At 45.2% G+C, this 18,180-nt stretch overlaps 1 protein-coding gene across 2 annotated transcripts in view; it reads right to left on the bottom strand.

Moving 5' to 3' along the window:
* Positions 1-3,134: 3,134 nt before the first annotated feature.
* The window catches only part of LOC122934081 (cytochrome P450 2K6-like), a 174,533-nt gene continuing 159,487 nt past the window's right edge, over positions 3,135-18,180 (bottom strand). Inside the window, exons 8-10 of one of the 2 annotated variants that reach the window (XM_044289245.1) lie at positions 7,717-7,901; positions 3,733-3,874; positions 3,135-3,600 (exon numbers count right to left, since the gene is read on the bottom strand). In XM_044289245.1, coding sequence (XP_044145180.1) covers positions 3,404-3,600; positions 3,733-3,874; positions 7,717-7,901 — 524 coding nt within the window. In that variant the 3' untranslated portion in view covers positions 3,135-3,403. The remainder of the gene's footprint in view (positions 3,601-3,732; positions 3,875-7,716; positions 7,902-18,180) is intronic. The other variant, XM_044289244.1, reaches the window with a different exon arrangement.

The following is an 18,180-nucleotide window of genomic DNA, read 5'->3' as shown; positions in this document are numbered from 1 at the left end:
CTAACACTGTCCCTAGCGCCTGTTGACGTCTCTCCCTGCACTCAGCACGCTGGTAAATGGCAGAATCTAAGATGGCTGCCACTATTTAAAGGGCTATGACATCACAGGGCAGGCTGGCTGCTGATTGGCTGCATGCATGTCAATCTGGGTGATCCTGCCTTATCAGAGTTCCTTGGTCCATGTCCTAACACGTGCAGCAGCCATTTTAGGAAAAAATTTGATTCATTACCGCGAAGCGCCAGGAAATTCGTATTCGGTGCAAATCACATTTTTACGGAAATTCGGATCGAATTCCACTTCGTCAGCTTCGATTCACTCATCTCTAATGATAAATAAATAAACCTTGTAATAACATAGTAATAGGTTGTATTACTTTTTCATTTTTTTTATTTGAAGTTTTTTCACAACATTGCAAATTGGTTTACAATCATAAAGAAAATAAAGGATGTCATATTGCAACATGTAACACAACAGGGCAAAGTTGCAATGTGAATTACTGAAATTTCAAAATACAAAAATGCCAGCATGGTGACAGTGATGCTATATCGTCGCTATTTCACTATATCACTGTATAATTTTATCTGCACATCACAGTATGACTTAGGCCTCATGCACACGACAGTATTTTTTCACGGTCCGCAAAAACGGGGTCCGTAGGTCCGTGATCCGTGACCGTTTTTTCGTCCGTGGGTCTTCCTTGGTTTTTGGAGGATCCACGGACATGAAAAAAAAGTCGTTTTGGTGTCCGCCTGGCCGTGCGGATCCAAACGGATCCGTACTGAATTACAATGCAAGTCAATGGGGACGGATCCGTTTGACGTTGACACAATATGGTGCCATTTCAAACGGATTCGTCCCCATTGACTTTCAATGTAAAGTCAGGAGTCCCTTTTATACCATCGGATCGGAGTTTTCTCCAATCCGATGGTATATTTTAACTTGAAGCGTCCCCATCACCATGGGAACGCCTCTATGTTAGAATATACTGTCAGATATGAGTTAGGTCGTGAAAACGCATTTCCGACAGTATATTCTAACACAGAGGCGTTCCCATGGTGATGGGGACGCTTCTAGTTAGAATACACTACAAACTGTGTACATGACTGCCCCCTGCTGCCTGGCAGCACCCGATCTCTTACAGGGGGCTGTGATCATCACAATTAACCCCTCAGGTGCTGCACCTGAAGGGGTTAATTGTACTATCATATACCCCTGTAAGAGATCAGGGCTGCCAGGCAGCAGGGGGCAGACCCCCCCCTCCCCAGTTTGAATATCAAAGGTGGCCAGTGCGGCCCCCCCCTCCCTCCCTCCATTGTAATAATAGGTTGGTGGCACAGTGTGCGCCCCCCCCGACCCCCCCCTTCCTCCCTCTATTTTAATAATTTGTTGGTGGCACAGTGTACGCCCCCCCGCCCCCCCCCCTTCCTCCCTCTATTGTAATAATTTGTTGGTGGCACAGTGTGCGCCCCCCCCTATTGTAATAATTTGTTGGTGGCACAGTGTGCGCCCCCCCCCTTCCTCCCTCTATAGCACCCCCCATCGGCCCCCCTCCCTCTATAGCATTAACAACATTGGTGGCCAGTGTGCGGCCTCCCATCTCCCCCCCCCCGATAATTGGTGGCAGCGGGTTACTTAGCAATAGTACAATAGTAAAAGATTCATACTTACCTGGGAGCTGCGATGTCTGTGTCCGGCCGGGAGCTCCTCCTACTGGTAAGTGACAGTTCATTTAGCAATGCGCCGTACAGACCTGTCACTTACCAGTAGGTGGAGCTCCCGGCCGGACACGAACATCGCAGCTCCCAGGTAAGTATGATGCTTCTACTATTGTACTATTGCTAAGTAACCATGGCAACCAGGACTGCAGTAGCGTCCTGGTTGCCATGGTTACCGATCGGAGCCCCAGCGATTAAACTGGGACTCCGATCGGAACTCCACTGCCACCAATGATGGCGGGGGGGGGGGGATGGGAGGCCGCACACTGGCCACCAATGTTGTTAATGCTATAGAGGGAGGGGGGGCCGATGGGGGGCGCACACTGTGCCACCAACGAATTATTACAATAGAGGGAGGAAGGGGGGGCGGGGGGGGGCGCACACTGTGCCACCAACAAATTATTACAAGGGAGGGAGGGGCGGGGGGGCCGCACTGGCCACCAATGATATTTAAACTGGGGAGGGGGGGGTCTGCCCCCTGCTGCCTGGCAGCCCGGATCTCTTACAGGGGATTATGATAGTACAATTAACCCCTTCAGGTGCCGCACCTGAAGGGGTTAATTGTGCTGATCACGGCCCCCTGTAAGAGATCGGGTGCTGCCAGGCAGCAGGGGGCAGTCTTGAACACAGTTTGTAGTGTATTCTAACTAGAAGCGTCCCCATCACCATGGGAACGCCTCTGTGTTAGAATATACTGTCGGATATGAGTTTTCACGAAGTGAAAACTTAGATCTGAAAAAGCTTTTATGCAGACGGATCTTCGGATCCGTCTGCATGAAAGTAACCTACGGCCACGGATCACGGACACGGATGCCAATCTTGTGTGCATCCGTGTTCTTTCACGGACCCATTGACTTGAATGGGTCCGTGAACCGTTGTCCCACAAAAAAATAGGACAGGTCCTATTTTTTTGACGGACAGGATACACGGATCACGGTCTCGGCTGCAAAACGGTGCATTTTCCGATTTTTCCACGGACCCATTGAAAGTCAATGGGTCCGCGAAAAAAAACGGAAAACGGCACAACGGCCACGGATGCACACAACGGTCGTGTGCATGAGGTCTTAAATTGTCTTCTTCTAGATCAGCACAGTAGGATTATAGGTTATACTTGACAGATCTGTCCCTTTTTCATTCTTATCAACTCTATAAGGGTTAATTTATATCTGTACTTGAACCTCCATTGCCAATTCTGTCAAAATTGCCAGGGAAAATATTGCCTCATGCTGTGTTATTTTTTTCTGGTAAAATGATGGATATCATAGTAGAAATCCATTATAGTCAATGGGGTTAGGTGCCATTGGTGTTCTTCAAATGAGAGATCCGGCACCGCTGTTTATTTATTATTCTGCTCTGTACACGATTAAAGATTAAAATGTCAGACTTCCTTAGACCACACCATGGTCTACCTATGGGGGGGGGGGGGCACAAAACTATAGAAATTTCAGTGATAACACTCATGGCATGCAACATCAACTGGAGGCCTGAGAAGAGATTTTTTTTTTTATTAACAGCTGTGATCAAATGTCCAAATAAAAGTCCCGTTCTGAGTTAAGAGTTAGGGTAGGAGCAGAGAGCTACCATTACTAAGATGTAGCTCCTTCTGTAGGTTATGGACTGTCCAAGCATTGCAAAACTATCCAGGTGTGTTGCCTTAGGCCAGCAGAAGACAACTGCTTGAAGTTCACTTAACTAGGTAAATATGTATCATTGCGAGGGATTGCACACATTTCATGCGGTAAAGGGATATTAGCGAACCCTGGGGCAGGGTTTAGGTCCAGCTCTGCACCAGGAGGGGCCTGGAATGTGAAGTTCTGCAGTAGGGAAGTGAAGAACAGGAAGAGCTCCATGTTTGCCAAGTTTTCTCCCGCACAACTTCTTTTACCTGTTTTAAATATAAAGAGGTGAAAAGAATATCAGTATTTGAGGGATTTTACAGGATTAGATAAGCACAGCTGCTTTCTTACACCTCTGCATGATATCTGCTTAATGGTAATTCACAGGAAAAAAATATTACCTAATGAGAAGGGGATGAAGGCTTCATTCTTCTTGAACTTTCCATCTGAGTCAAGAAAGTGTTCAGGATAAAACTCTTCTGGCTTCTCAAAGTAAGCTTTATCTCTCAGAACAGAGTGCAGCAATGGGATGACGATGGTGCCCTAGAGGGACAAAACAATGTATGGGTGACAAAAAGATTACAGATTCCATGAGCCATGTGCATGGAAACTAGTGTTGAGCGACAGATCCAATGTTGCTTTGTTTAAAACTCTGTTTGAAAGCTGTACGGAGACCCGTCTCCGTAAATCTTTCAAATATATGGGCTTTGAGGAGATGAAATTCGTTATGTCTGAAGTCTTGCGAGACTTCCTTGAATAACTTTAAACTTTGATTATTCAAATTGAAAACCATTTTAAAACTGTAATCAGAACTTCGTATTGCAGTTTTAAATGGGTTTTCAAGTTGTAGAATTGAATGCCGAAGTTCTTCACCGAAGTCGCAGTCTCGTGAGATTTTGGACTTAACGAATTTCATTTACATGAAGCCCATACATTTGAATGTTGGAATGATGGAACTCCAAATGAAGCGATTTCGGAACAATGAACCAAAGCATGCTTTGTTCACCACTAATGTAAACTGTAAGGCCCCTTGCACACGAACGATACGGAATAGGTCTGGATGCGTTCAGGGTGCATTCAGGAAAACTCGCACCATTTCGCAAGCAATTGCAGTCAGTTTTGTCTGCGGTTGTGTTCAGTGGTTCCGTTTTTTTCCGCTCGGGTGAAATGCGCAATAATGCATTTTTCACGCGCATGATAAAAAACTGAATGTTTACAAACAACATCTCTTAGCAACCATCAGTGAAAAACACATCGCATCCGCACTTGCTTGCGGATGTGATGCATTTTTCACGCAGCCCCATTCACTTCTATGGGGCCAGCGTTGCGTGAAAAACGCAGAATATAGAACATGCTGCAATTTTCACACAACACACAAGTGATGTGTGAAAAACAACGCTCATGTACACAGACCCATTGAAATGAATGGGTCCTTATTCCGTGCGGGGCCTAAGAAGGTCCAAGTAAAACATTATTGCACACTTCACTGAGGAGCCGTAGGCGATCATAGTTATTTATTTATGCACTTATATATGTAGTGCTACTATATTCCGCAGCTCTTTCCAGGCAATAGCATCACATTGTCCCCAATGGGGCTTACAATCTAAGGTCCCTATCAGTATGTCTTTGGAGTGTGGGAGGAAACCCACGCAAACACAGGGAGAACATGCAAACTCTATGTACAAGCGCACAGTGAGATAATAAATATTGCAAAAAAGAAAGAAAAAAGAAAAATGGATGCACGTCTCCAGGGAGATAGAATACAAATCCTCACCAAATGGCAATAAGCATGAAGAAGGCAGCACACCAAAGTAAATTCAAGGTTTTATTCACCCAGTGTCTGCAATGTTTCAGCTGCTCCAGGCAGCCATTCTCAAACTCCATGCAGATGTTGTCTTTGGTTGGATTCGCACCTAGGACCCCATCATATGCAGTTTGGTATTATGGAGTTATTGATACAGAGTCAAAAATAAATCTTTGTATGCCTCCATAAAGGCATGATTTTAAAACTTTAGTGTCATGGCCATGGTCATGGTCGTGACTCCTGAACCGCATGCTGTTGCCTGCGGTTTGGATTTGGTTGTTCAACCACAGGTGAGGGCCGCTAGTTTGTTGCCTCACTTGTGGTTGCCGCGGGCAACAAGTCATTGTTATTGTCGCAGTTTAGCAGACTGAGCTGGTGCTAGGCAGCTTGCGGCAATGTTCATGCGGTTGCACCTGGCAACCTCTCTGTTAGGTGTGTGTGTGTGTATGTTATGCACTTTGTATGTCTGGTGTGCACCAAGTTTATGTTAGGTGTGCATTGTGACTCTTCCCTTCACTGTGGCTGCCCGTGGCAACGTTTGGTTTGGATGTGTACATGTGGTGGCAGTGTCTCGGCCTTCTGGCTAACTCCCAGGACAAGGTTGCCACCCATGTCATTGCCTGCGGTAACAGCTGCAGTGTGATCTTTATTTGGACACTTCCCCTTTATGTGGTTCCACTCCCTGGTTAGTGTTGGAAGGGTTAATTCCCTCTCCTGTGTGTGTCTGTGTGGCCACTTTGGGCTATAAAGCCTCTTTAGAGATCAGAAGCTGAGGGGGTTCTTCAGCCTTGCCTTGCTGGAGACACCCTCCTGGTAATTCCATCTGCCAGTGGGGGCCACCCTTGTGGTCATAAACAAATTGTTATGTATTGTTATACACGATGTTCTGAGGATGTGTTTGTGTGTCATGTCTATTTATTGCAGTGTATGGTTTCCTGGCGTCCTGTGTGGTGTGTGTGCTCTGTCTATTGTGTTTGTGGACAGCAGCACTGATACTTGGGTCCCAGGCTCTGTGTCTGTGGCAGGTAGGTGTTAGTACTAGTTGCACTTACCTGCCATTGCCATATGACTGTTTCTGTTTCCCCTGTCTTTATAGTTTGGCCATCTTTAGACTCCTATTTCTCCGTGTCCAGGAGGAACAGGTAGTCTACCCAGCTCCTAGCGTAGGGACCTGCGGAGGGTTAGTAGGGCCCCGAGGTTCCAGAGCATGAGTCCTCCTACCTTCAAGGTCGGCTCATGTCGCTAGGAGTTAGGGTCAGATTAGGGAAGCAATAGGAGGTGACCTGATCCCTAATTCTGTCTTCCTGGCCGAGTCGTGACTACCATCTTCTGTCATTGCACGGCTGAGGGTTTTCCCCATCCTCAGCCGTGACATTTAGGCCTTGTTGTAAAATCTGTAACAGTGCCCCGCTTCCCTCCCAAACTAGTATGCGTGATTTATTGTACTGTTCTCCTCAGAAGGACCTTTTGGGCTCCTTTAGGCTTGAGTGTCTAGGTGCAATCACAACCCAAGCAACTATCATAGCTACACCTCTGCCTCCATAATCAGAGGAATATTAATGGTACAGTATGGTACAGACCTCTATGCATACCTTATTTTGCCTCCATACAGCACAGAAGTTGCATGGAGCTATAATACATTCATGTGCAAGCCTCTAGTGCAGTGATGGCGAACCTATGGCACGGGTGCCAGAGGCGGCACTCAGAGCCCTTTCTGTCCGCACCCGCACCCTGGAAAAAGTCTATGGTGTACCAATATGCCTTAGACTTTTCCTGCAATTCATTCAGCGCAGGACACACTATGAACAGCACAGGCAGCGCACTGAATGTAGGCAGGCTATTATAGCTAAGTGATAAAGTACATGCGAGATAGACTATACTGGACTGTAGTATTCAGGGTAAATTGCTGTGTTGGCACTTTGTGATAAATAATTGGGTTTTGGGTTGCAGTTTGGGCACTCGGTCTCTAAAAGGTTCGCCATCACTGCTCTAGTGGGTGAAGCATATCGTTTTCTTATCTGTATTTCAAATAACTGTATAGGAAATGTAACAGGGTTGTAAAGGATTTTAATACTGAAGGTCTATCTTTAGGATATGCCATTAATAGCAGATCACTCACAGCATCCTCACTAATTCACTGTTCAAAATGAACCACGGAACTCAATAGAGCACTGTGGCCACTTCATTACCAGGCGCTAGTACTGTATGTCCCATCCACTTAAATGAGACGGAGCTGCATTAAGCTGCAATGCCACACCCAACCACTACAAAATGTATGGCACTGTGTCTGGTAAACAATGCAGAGGCATTAGCGCCTGTCTGAGCACTGTGGCACCTTCAAACAGCTGATCTTGGGGGGTATTCCACTGACCTGACCTTGATAGCCTTTAACATACAGTATGAAACAGATGCATAATAAAAGTAATAATCGGTAATTGTAACGATGTAGAAAATATAGCATAAAACAGACTAACAATAAGTGACAGACAGTACTAAATTTCTATCCAGTGTCCAGATTCCCAAACTTGACTAATGTTCAGAGAAAAAAAAAATAATATTGAAACTAAACAATTCATCTCACCTTTGGAAGAAAATAGCCCCTGAATGTCATGTCCTTGGTAGTGGCATGTGGGATACTTCCGGGTGCAATGTCACCATATCTTTGAATTTCATGAATGACAGCGTCAGTATATGACATTTTCTGCCTATGTTTTACTTGAGGTTGAGCAGAGCCAATAAAATTTTCTATTTCACTTTGCACTTTTGCTATTAGATAAAATGAGACATATTATGAGTTATAATTCATTTAAATGTCAATAATAGCAGTAGCAGTAATTATAACTTAAGTGACAATTGATTTATAAAGAATATATTTGGATACAGACTAAGCAGTATTGTTATAGGGTGAATGTTGTGCCCATTACTGTAGCACTATTAAGTAGAAAAGTATTATTATTTTGATATATCTTGGATATAGACTAAGCAGTGTTGTTGTCGGGTGCATATCGTACCCATTGCTGTGCCACTAATGAATAGAAAAGTATTATCATGTTGATACATGTTGGATATAGACTAAACAGTATTGCTGTGGGGTGAATATCGTGCCCATTACTGTACCATTATTATGTAGAAAAGCATCATTTTTATACACATTTACCAATTTATATAAAAAAATACTTAAACTATTTTAAATGTAATATATTGTTAATTTTCAATAACCGTTATATCAAATGCAAGATACTGTAAGAAGAACAATGGATGTTTGAGCTGTGTGACATTACCAGGTACATGAAAACTTGTAAAAAGAACATTTTAACACTTACTTTTTATCTGCTGTAACTTAAATATATATATATATATATATATATATATATATATATATATATACAGTACAGACCAAAAGTTTGGACACACCTTCTCATTCAAAGAGTTTTCTTGAAGTTTTCAAAGTGCTAAGCATCTATGGGAACTCCTTCAAGACTGTTGGAAGACCATTTCAGGTTACTAGCTCTTGAAGCTCATCAAGAGAATGCCAAGAGTGTGCAAAGCAGTAATCAAAGCAAAAGGTGGCTACTTTGAAGAACCTAGAATATGACATATTTTCAGTTGTTTCACACTTTTTTGTTATGTATATAATTCCACATGTGTTTATTCATAGTTTTGATGCCTTCAGTGTGAATCTACAATTTTCATAGTCATGAAAATAAAGAAAACTCTTTGAATGAGAAGGTGTGTCCAAACTTTTGGTCTGTACTGTATATATATATATATATATATATATATATATTGTGGTGTCTCACAGGGTGAAGTAATTGAGGGTATATATGTGTCTCCCAGGTTCTTAGCATATGCTGAAGAAAGTTATTTAGGAGATGGTTAAAAAAAAAAAATAAGCCTGGGTCCTGATGAGCTGCACCTGGGGAGTTGCTAGATAACTGGGCTGTCAACACACTTGCTCAGAACTTCCTGGGAGTGAGAGAAGCCACATCTCACTGAGGGACCCTGAATGTCCAGAGCCTGCAAACTGCAAGTACTGTAAGAAGAACAATGGATGTTTGAGCTGTGTGACATTACCAGGTACATGAAAACTTGTAAAAAGAACATTTTAACACTTACTTTTTATCTGCTGTAACTTAAATATATATATATATATATATATATATATATATATATATATATATATACAGTACAGACCAAAAGTTTGGACACACCTTCTCATTCAAAGAGTTTTCTTGAAGTTTTCAAAGTGCTAAGCATCTATGGGAACTCCTTCAAGACTGTTGGAAGACCATTTCAGGTTACTAGCTCTTAAAGCTCATCAAGAGAATGCCAAGAGTGTGCAAAGCAGTAATCAAAGCAAAAGGTGGCTACTTTGAAGAACCTAGAATATGACATATTTTCAGTTGTTTCACACTTTTTTGTTATGTATATAATTCCACATGTGTTTATTCATAGTTTTGATGCCTTCAGTGTGAATCTACAATTTTCATAGTCATGAAAATAAAGAAAACTCTTTGAATGAGAAGGTGTGTCCAAACTTTTGGTCTGTACTGTATATATATATATATATATATATATATATTGTGGTGTCTCACAGGGTGAAGTAATTGAGGGTATATATGTGTCTCCCAGGTTCTTAGCATATGCTGAAGAAAGTTATTTAGGAGATGGTTAAAAAAAAAAATAAGCCTGGGTCCTGATGAGCTGCACCTGGGGAGTTGCTAGATAACTGGGCTGTCAACACACTTGCTCAGAACTTCCTGGGAGTGAGAGAAGCCACATCTCACTGAGGGACCCTGAATGTCCAGAGCCTGCAAACTGCAAGTATCACAGGTTGCTTTTTCAGACAGCGTGCTTATTTTGGGTGGACTGAGGATAGCTCATCCACGTCCTAGAGAGGGACCTGTTGTTTAGTTAGAGCCTGGACAAGGCTAGGTGTTCCATTTATGTTTTTGTGTTTTAATGCAACCTGTGAAATAAAGCTGGCAGGAAGCCAGTTGAAATGCACTTCTGTCTCCTGAGGTCTCCTTGTGCGAAATAATCTGACTAATCCCCCTACCTTTTCACCTCTGGAAAGGTGAGCTAAATAACGGACTGTCACATCTGGTGTCGGATGCGGGCAACACCTCAGAACAGCTGAATGCTGCAGTGCTGTGTGGGAACTTAAAGGGACAGAAGCCTCTTTGCTCAGTGGAACAGGTGCTGCTGAATACTGAAAATAAAAAAAAATAAAAAAAATTGCTGCTGGAAATTCTTTCTGGTCCTTGAGCAGCTGATTGCTAAGGGTAACGGCTGCATACAAATTGTTTCTGGACTTGGTAACAGGTTTATGTTTTGGGTAAAACCTGCTACGTTGCTGCAGAGAGACTCCTGACATGGAGGATATGTTAAAAGCTTTGCTGCAAGCCACCGCAGCCCAGCAACATGCAAACAAAGTGCAGCAAGAAGCTAATCGGCAGACAGAGGATCTGGCGCGGTCTATGTCAATGCAACTTACCGCTCTTACCGAGATGCAAAACAAAGATCGTGTTGCTTTGACTGAGGTGGTGCAGCGCTTTGCAGACCAGACCCCTTGGTCGACTGAAATTGGTCCCATGGGGAAAAAGGACATATGTGCTGGGAACTACCTACAAAAGATGGCTGCCACGGATGATGTGGAGGCTTATTTGATAACCTTTGAGCGCACCGCTGAGCGTGAAAGGTGGCCACCAGATCAGTGGGCGGGGTTGATAGCCCCCTTTCTGAGTGGAGAGGCTCAGAAGTCTTATTATGATTTGGATCCTGCCAATGCTCAGGATTACTGTAAGCTGAAAGAGGAGATTTTGGCCCATCTGGGAGATACTTTGTCGGTTCGGGCCCAAAGAGTGCACCATTGGGTTTTTCAGGCAGACAAACCAGCTCGCTCCCAAATGTACGACCTGGTACACTTAACCAAGAAGTGGTTACAACCAGATGTTCTATTGGCTCCAGAGGTTGTCCAACGTGTGGTAGTGGACAGATATCTTAGAGCCCTTCCACCTGAAATATGCAAGTGGGTTACCCACGGTGACCCTAACAGCGCAGATGAGTTGGTCTCTCTAGTGGAAAGATATGCTGCGGCAAAGGACCTGTTACAAAAGCCCCACTTAACCCAGGAAAGTACCCGGCAGGGGGGTACTCCTGCGAGGGGTGGGGCCCCTAACAGGGACACAAGGTCCAAAGCTGAATTTTGGCCGGAACGCTCCGAAAGGTCCAAGTCTGACTTTTTGAAACCAGAACCTATCAAATGCTTCCGGTGTAAGGGACCAGGACATATTGCTGCTAACTGTCCGTTAAACTCAGAACCCATGCAGTGTGATATGCGTGCTATGCCAAATGCGAAATCGATGTTTGCCCAAGGGGTTTGTTCTATTGGGACCCCTGAAAAGGTCAATAAACATCTGTGTCCTGTGTCAGTAGAGGGGAGAGAGGTGCAGGCTCTCCTGGATACTGGCAGTATGATCACGTTAGTCAAAGCCAGTTTGATAAACTCCGATAGCTTACAGACCTAGTCAGTAGGGGTCACCTGTATTCATGGGGAAACTCGCGAGTATAATACGGCACGGGTTACCAAAGGAACTGTGCTCAAACAGGTAACCTGTCAGATAGCGATAATACCTACTCTCATGTATGACGTAATACTGGGGAGGGATTTTGCTTTTTTCTGGGAATTGTCGGAAAAAAGGGTTAAAGAGCCAACAGTGGTTACGATCTCTGGAGAAAGGGCAACAGGAGTCACAGAACCTGAGCTTCTTCATGAGGTTCTGTCATCTCCTGATGGGGCCGTTTTTCCTTTTGATGTAATGTCAGGGGACACCGAAACCACTGATGTAAGTGGGGAGCCAGAGGAGAGGGTTGACAATGTCTTAGTGGATATAAAGGTTTCAGGCGACAATTTTGCCGCAGCACAGCTGAATAGGGATGAGCGAACTCGAACTGTATAGTTCGGGTTCGTACCGAATTTTGGGGTGTCCGTGACACGGACCCGAACCCGGGCATTTTCGTAAAAGTCCGGGTTCGGTGTTCATCACTTTCTTGGCGCTTTTGTGACGCTTTCTTGGCGCTTTTTGAAAGGCTGCAAAGCATCCAATCAACAAGCGTCATACTACTTGCCCCAAGAGGCCATCACAGCCATGCCTACTATTGGCATGGCTGTGATTGGCCAGAGCACCATGTGACCCAGCCTCTATTTAAGCTGGAGTCACATAGCGCCGCCCGTCACTCTGCTCTGATTAGCGTAGGGAGAGGTTGCGGCTGCGACAGTAGGGCGAGATTAGGCAGATTAACTCCTCCAAAGGACTTGATTATTGATCGATCTGCAGCTGTGGGTCATTGAGCTGCTGATACTCAATTGCTCACTGTTTTTAGGCTGCCCAGACCGTTTGTCAGTCACTTTTTTCTGGGGTGATCGGCGGCCATTTTGTGTCTTGTGGTGCGCCAGCACAAGCTGCGACCAAGTGCATTTAACCCTCAATGGTGTGGTTGTTTTTTGGCTAAAGCCTACATCAGGGTGAAGCTGTCACACCAAGTGCATTTAACCAGCAATAGTCTGTTTATTTTTTGGCCATACAGGGAGTGCAGAATTATTAGGCAAGTTGTATTTTTGAGGATTAATTTTATTATTGAACAACAACCATGTTCTCAATGAACCCAAAAAACTTATTAATATCAAAGCTGAATATTTTTGGAAGTAGTTTTTAGCTTGTTTTTAGTTTTAGCTATTTTAGGGGGATATCTGTGTGTGCAGGTGACTATTACTGTGCATAATTATTAGGCAACTTAACAAAAAACAAATATATACCCATTTCAATTATTTATTTTTACCAGTGACACCAATATAACATCTCAACATTCACAAATATACATTTCTGACATTCAAAAACAAAACAAAAACAAATCAGTGACCAATATAGCCACCTTTCTTTGCAAGGACACTCAAAAGCCTGCCATCCATGGATTCTGTCAGTGTTTTGATCTGTTCACCATCAACATTGCGTTCAGCAGCAACCACAGCCTCCCAGACACTGTTCAGAGAGGTGTACTGTTTTCCCTCCTTGTAAATCTCACATTTGATGATGGACCACAGGTTCTCAATGGGGTTCAGATCAGGTGAACAAGGAGGCCATGTCATTAGATTTTCTTCTTTTATACCCTTTCTTGCCAGCTACGCTGTGGAGTACTTGGACACGTGTGATGGAGCATTGTCCTGCATGAAAATCATGTTTTTCTTGAAGGATGCAGACCTCTTCCTGTACCACTGCTTGAAGAAGGTGTCTTCCAGAAACTGGCAGTTGGACTGGGAGTTGAGCTTGACTCCATCCTCAACCCGAAAAGGCCCCACAAGCTCATCTTTGATGATACCAGCCCAAACCAGTACTCCACCTCCCCCTTGCTGGCGTCTGAGTCGGACTGGAGCTCTCTGCCCTTTACCAATCCAGCCACGGGCCCATCCATCTGGCCCATCAAGACTCACTCTCATTTCATCAGTCCATAAAACCTTTGAAAAATCAGTCTTGAGATATTTCTTGGCCCAGTCTTGACGTTTCAGCTTGTGTGTCTTGTTCAGTGGTAGTCGTCTTTGAGCCTTTCTTACCTTGGCCATGTCTCTGAGTATTGCACACCTTGTGCTTTTGGGCACTCCAGTAATGTTGCAGCTCTGAAATATGGCCAAACTGGTGGCAAGTGGCATCTTGGCAGCTGCACGCTTGACTTTTCTCAGTTCATGGGCAGTTATTTTGCGCCTTGGTTTTTCCACACGCTTCTTGCGACCCTGTTGACTATTTTGAATGAAACGCTTGATTGTTCGATGATCACGCTTCAGAAGCTTTGCAATTTTAAGAGTGCTGCATCCCTCTGCAAGATATCTCACTATTTTTGCCTTTTCTGAGCCTGTCAAGTCCTTCTTTTGACCCATTTTGCCAAAGGAAAGGAAGTTGCCTAATAATTATGCACATCTGATATAGGGTGTTGATGTCATTAGACCACACCCCTTCTCATTACAGAGATGCACATCACCTAATATGCTTAATTGGTAGTAGGCTTTCGAGCCTATACAGCTTGGAGTAAGACAACATGCATAAAGAGGATGATGTGGTCAAAATACTCATTTGCCTAATAATTCTGCACTCCCTGTATACTACATCAGGGGCAAGCTGCGCCTGTCACCAAGTGCATTTAACCCTCAATGGTGTGGTTGTTTTTTGGCTAAAGCCTACATCAGGGTGAAGCTGTCACACCAAGTGCATTTAACCAGCAATAGTCTGTTTATTTTTTGGCCATATACTACATCAGGGGCAAGCTGCGCCCGTCACCAAGTGCATTTAACCCTCAATGGTGTGGTTGTTTTTTGGCTAAAGCCTACATCAGGGTGAAGCTGTCACACCAAGTGCATTTAACCAGCAATAGTCTGTTTATTTTTTGGCCATATACTACATCAGGGGCAAGCTGCGCCTGTCACCAAGTGCATTTAACCCTCAATGGTGTGGTTGTTTTTTGGCTAAAGCCTACATCAGGGTGAAGCTGTCACACCAAGTGCATTTAACCAGCAATAGTCTGTTTATTTTTTGGCCATATACTACATCAGGGGCAAGCTGCGCCTGTATCCAAGTGCATTTAACCCTCAATGGTGTGGTTGTTTTTTGGCTAAAGCCTACATCAGGGTGAAGCTGTCACACCAAGTGCATTTAACCAGCAATAGTCTGTTTATTTTTTGGCCATATACTACATCAGGGGCAAGCTGCGCCTGTCACCAAGTGCATTTAACCCTCAATGGTGTGGTTGTTTTTTGGCTAAAGCCTACATCAGGGTGAAGCTGTCACACCAAGTGCATTTAACCAGCAATAGTCTGTTTATTTTTTGGCCATATACTACATCAGGGGCAAGCTGCGCCCGTCACCAAGTGCATTTAACCCTCAGTAGTGTGGTTGGTCAAGCTATCACACCAAGTGCATTTAACCAGCAATAGTCTGTTCATTTTTTGGCCATGTACTACATCAGGGGCAAGCTGCGCCTGTCACCAAGTGCATTTAACCCTCAGTAGTGTGGTTGGTCAAGCTGTCACACCAAGTGCATTTAACCAGCAATAGTGTGGTTATTTTTTGGCCATATCCCAGTCTAATTCTGTCAGTAAATCTATACCTGTCACCCAGCGCGTAAATACTAGGCCTCAAATTTATATCCCGCTAAATCTGTCGTTACTGGTGTACTGTTCTGGCTGGGCAAGTTATTTAGTGTCCGTCAAAGCACATTTTTTGTTCTGGGTTGAAATACAATTCCCAATTTAGCAATTTCCTAATTTAGTGGTTTCTGCTGTATCAGAGCTATTTGAAATCTATCCCTAAAAGGGTATATAATATTCAAGGTGCTGTCACGGACGGTGTACAGGAAACAAGGCAAAGCAACATGCATAAATGACTCGCTGGATCCAAAAACTAAGGAACCAAGGGGAGACCCCTGCAGAAGACCTGGCACTTTACCTGGCTGCTCAGCCTATGCAAAGATCCGAATGGTGGAGGTTTGCATATCCACGTAACTTGACTATATAACCCCTGAGCACCCTACAATAGTGAGGGGACACGACCACCGGCTCCCTACACAAGATACGGAGGGAGTCAGGGTCACCTGGGATCCAGCAAACAGAAAATAACAGATAAATGTTCAACACTTAGCTTTTGTAGCAGACAGGAGAACAAGATCAGCATGCACACACACTCCAGGAAGAAGTATAAGCGCCCAGAAAAGCATTCTGGGGAGGAATTTAAAGGGAAGCAATTAGTCCAACACATGACAGCTGAGAGAGGCTAACGAGATGAGGAACTGAATACCACAACAAAGAAAGTCAAGGAGGAGGTTCTGAAAGGCCTCTGTCAGAGCTTCTCAGCTGACTGGTTGTGACAGGTGCACATAGGGTCATTCTGAATAACTTCACACACACGCTACTGTGCATTTCCAAGTCTAATTCTGTCAGTAAACCCATACCTGTCACCCAGCGCCTAAATACTAGGCCTCAAATTTATATTCAGCTTAATTTGAATACAATACATTGGGCCAAATAATATTTTTGTTGTTGTGGTGAACGATAACAATGAGGAAAACATCTAGTAAGGGACGCGGACGTGGACATGGTCGTGGTGGTGTTAGTGGACCCTCTGGTGCTGGGAGAGGACGTGGCCGTTCTGCCACATCCACACGTCCTAGTGTACCAACTACCTCAGGTCCCAGTAGCCGCCAGAATTTACAGCGATATATGGTGGGGCCCAATGCCGTTCTAAGGATGGTAAGGACTGAGCAGGAACAGGCATTAGTCAATTGGGTGGCCGACAGTGGATCCAGCACGTTCACATTATCTCCCACCCAGTCTTCTGCAGAAAGCGCACAGATGGCGCCTGAAAACCAACCCCATCAGTCTGTCACATCACCCCCATGCATACCAGGGAAACTGTCTCAGCCTCAAGTTATGCAGCAGTCTCTTATGCTGTTTGAAGACTCCGCTGGCAGGGTTTCCCAAGGGCATCCACCTAGCCCTTCCCCAGCGGTGAAAGACATGAAATGCACTGACGCACAACCACTTATGTTTCCTGATGATGAGGACATGGGAATACCACCTCAGCATGTCTCTGATGATGACGAAACACAGGTGCCAACTGCTGCGTCTTTCTGCAGTGTGCAGACTGAACAGGAGGTCAGGGATCAAGACTGGGTGGAAGACGATGCAGGGGACGATGAGGTCCTAGACCCCACATGGAATAAAGGTCGTGCCACTGACTTTCACAGTTCGGTGGAAGAGGCAGTGGTGAGACCGAGCCAACAGCGTAGCAAAAGAGGGAGCAGTGGGCAAAAGCAGAACACCCGCCGCCAAGAGACCCCGCCTGCTACTGACCGCCGCCATCTTGGACCGAGCACCCCAAAGGCAGCTTCAAGGAGTTCCCTGGCATGGCACTTCTTCAAACAATGTGCTGACGACAAGACCCGAGTGATTTGCACGCTGTGCCATCAGAGCCTGAAGCGAGGCATTAACGTTCTGAACCTTAGCACAACCTGCATGACCAGGCACCTGCATGCAAAGCATGAACTGCAGTGGAGTAAACACCTTAAAAACAAGGAAGTCGCTCAGGCTCCCCCTGCTACCTCTTCTGCTGCTGCCGCCTCGGCCTCTTCCTCCGCCTCTGGAGGAACGTTGGCACCTGCCGCCCAGCAAACAGGGGATGTACCACCAACACCACCACCACCTCCATCACCAAGCATCCCAACCATGTCACACGGCAGCATTCAGCTCTCCATCTCACAAACATTTGAGAGAAAGCGTAAATTCCCACCTAGCCACCCTCGATCCCTGGCCCTGAATGCCAGCATATCTAAACTACTGGCCTATGAAATGCTGTCATTTAGGCTGGTGGACACAGACAGCTTCAAACAGCTCATGTCGCTTGCTGTCCCACAGTATGTTGTTCCTAGCCGGCACTACTTCTCCAAGAGAGCCGTGCCTTCCCTGCACAACCAAGTATCCGATAAAATCAAGTGTGCACTGCGCAACGCCATCTGTGGCAAGGTCCACCTAACCACAGATACGTGGACCAGTAAGCACGGCCAGGGACGCTATATCTCCCTAACTGCACACTGGGTAAATGTAGTGGCAGCTGGGCCCCAGGCGGAGAGCTGTTTGGCGCACGTCCTTCCGCCAAGGATCGCAGGGCAACATTCTTTGCCTCCTGTTGCCTCCTGCTCCTACTCGGCTTCCTCCTCCTCTTCTTCCACCTGCTCATTCAGTCAGCCACACACCTTCACCACCAACTTCAGCACAGCCCGGGGTAAACGTCAGCAGGCCATTCTGAAACTCATATGTTTGGGGGACAGGCCCCACACCGCACAGGAGTTGTGGCGGGGTATAGAACAACAGACCGATGAGTGGTTGCTACCGGTGAGCCTCAAGCCCGGCCTGGTGGTGTGTGATAATGGGCGAAATCTCGTTGCAGCTCTGGGACTAGCCGGTTTGACGCATATCCCTTGCTTGGCGAATGTGCTGAATTTG

This window comes from Bufo gargarizans, chromosome 4, assembly GCF_014858855.1.
Source record: "Bufo gargarizans isolate SCDJY-AF-19 chromosome 4, ASM1485885v1, whole genome shotgun sequence".
Lineage (NCBI taxonomy): Eukaryota > Metazoa > Chordata > Amphibia > Anura > Bufonidae > Bufo > Bufo gargarizans.
Note: the sequence above shows the minus strand (reverse complement) of the source record. Positions and strands in the feature narration are given on the sequence as shown.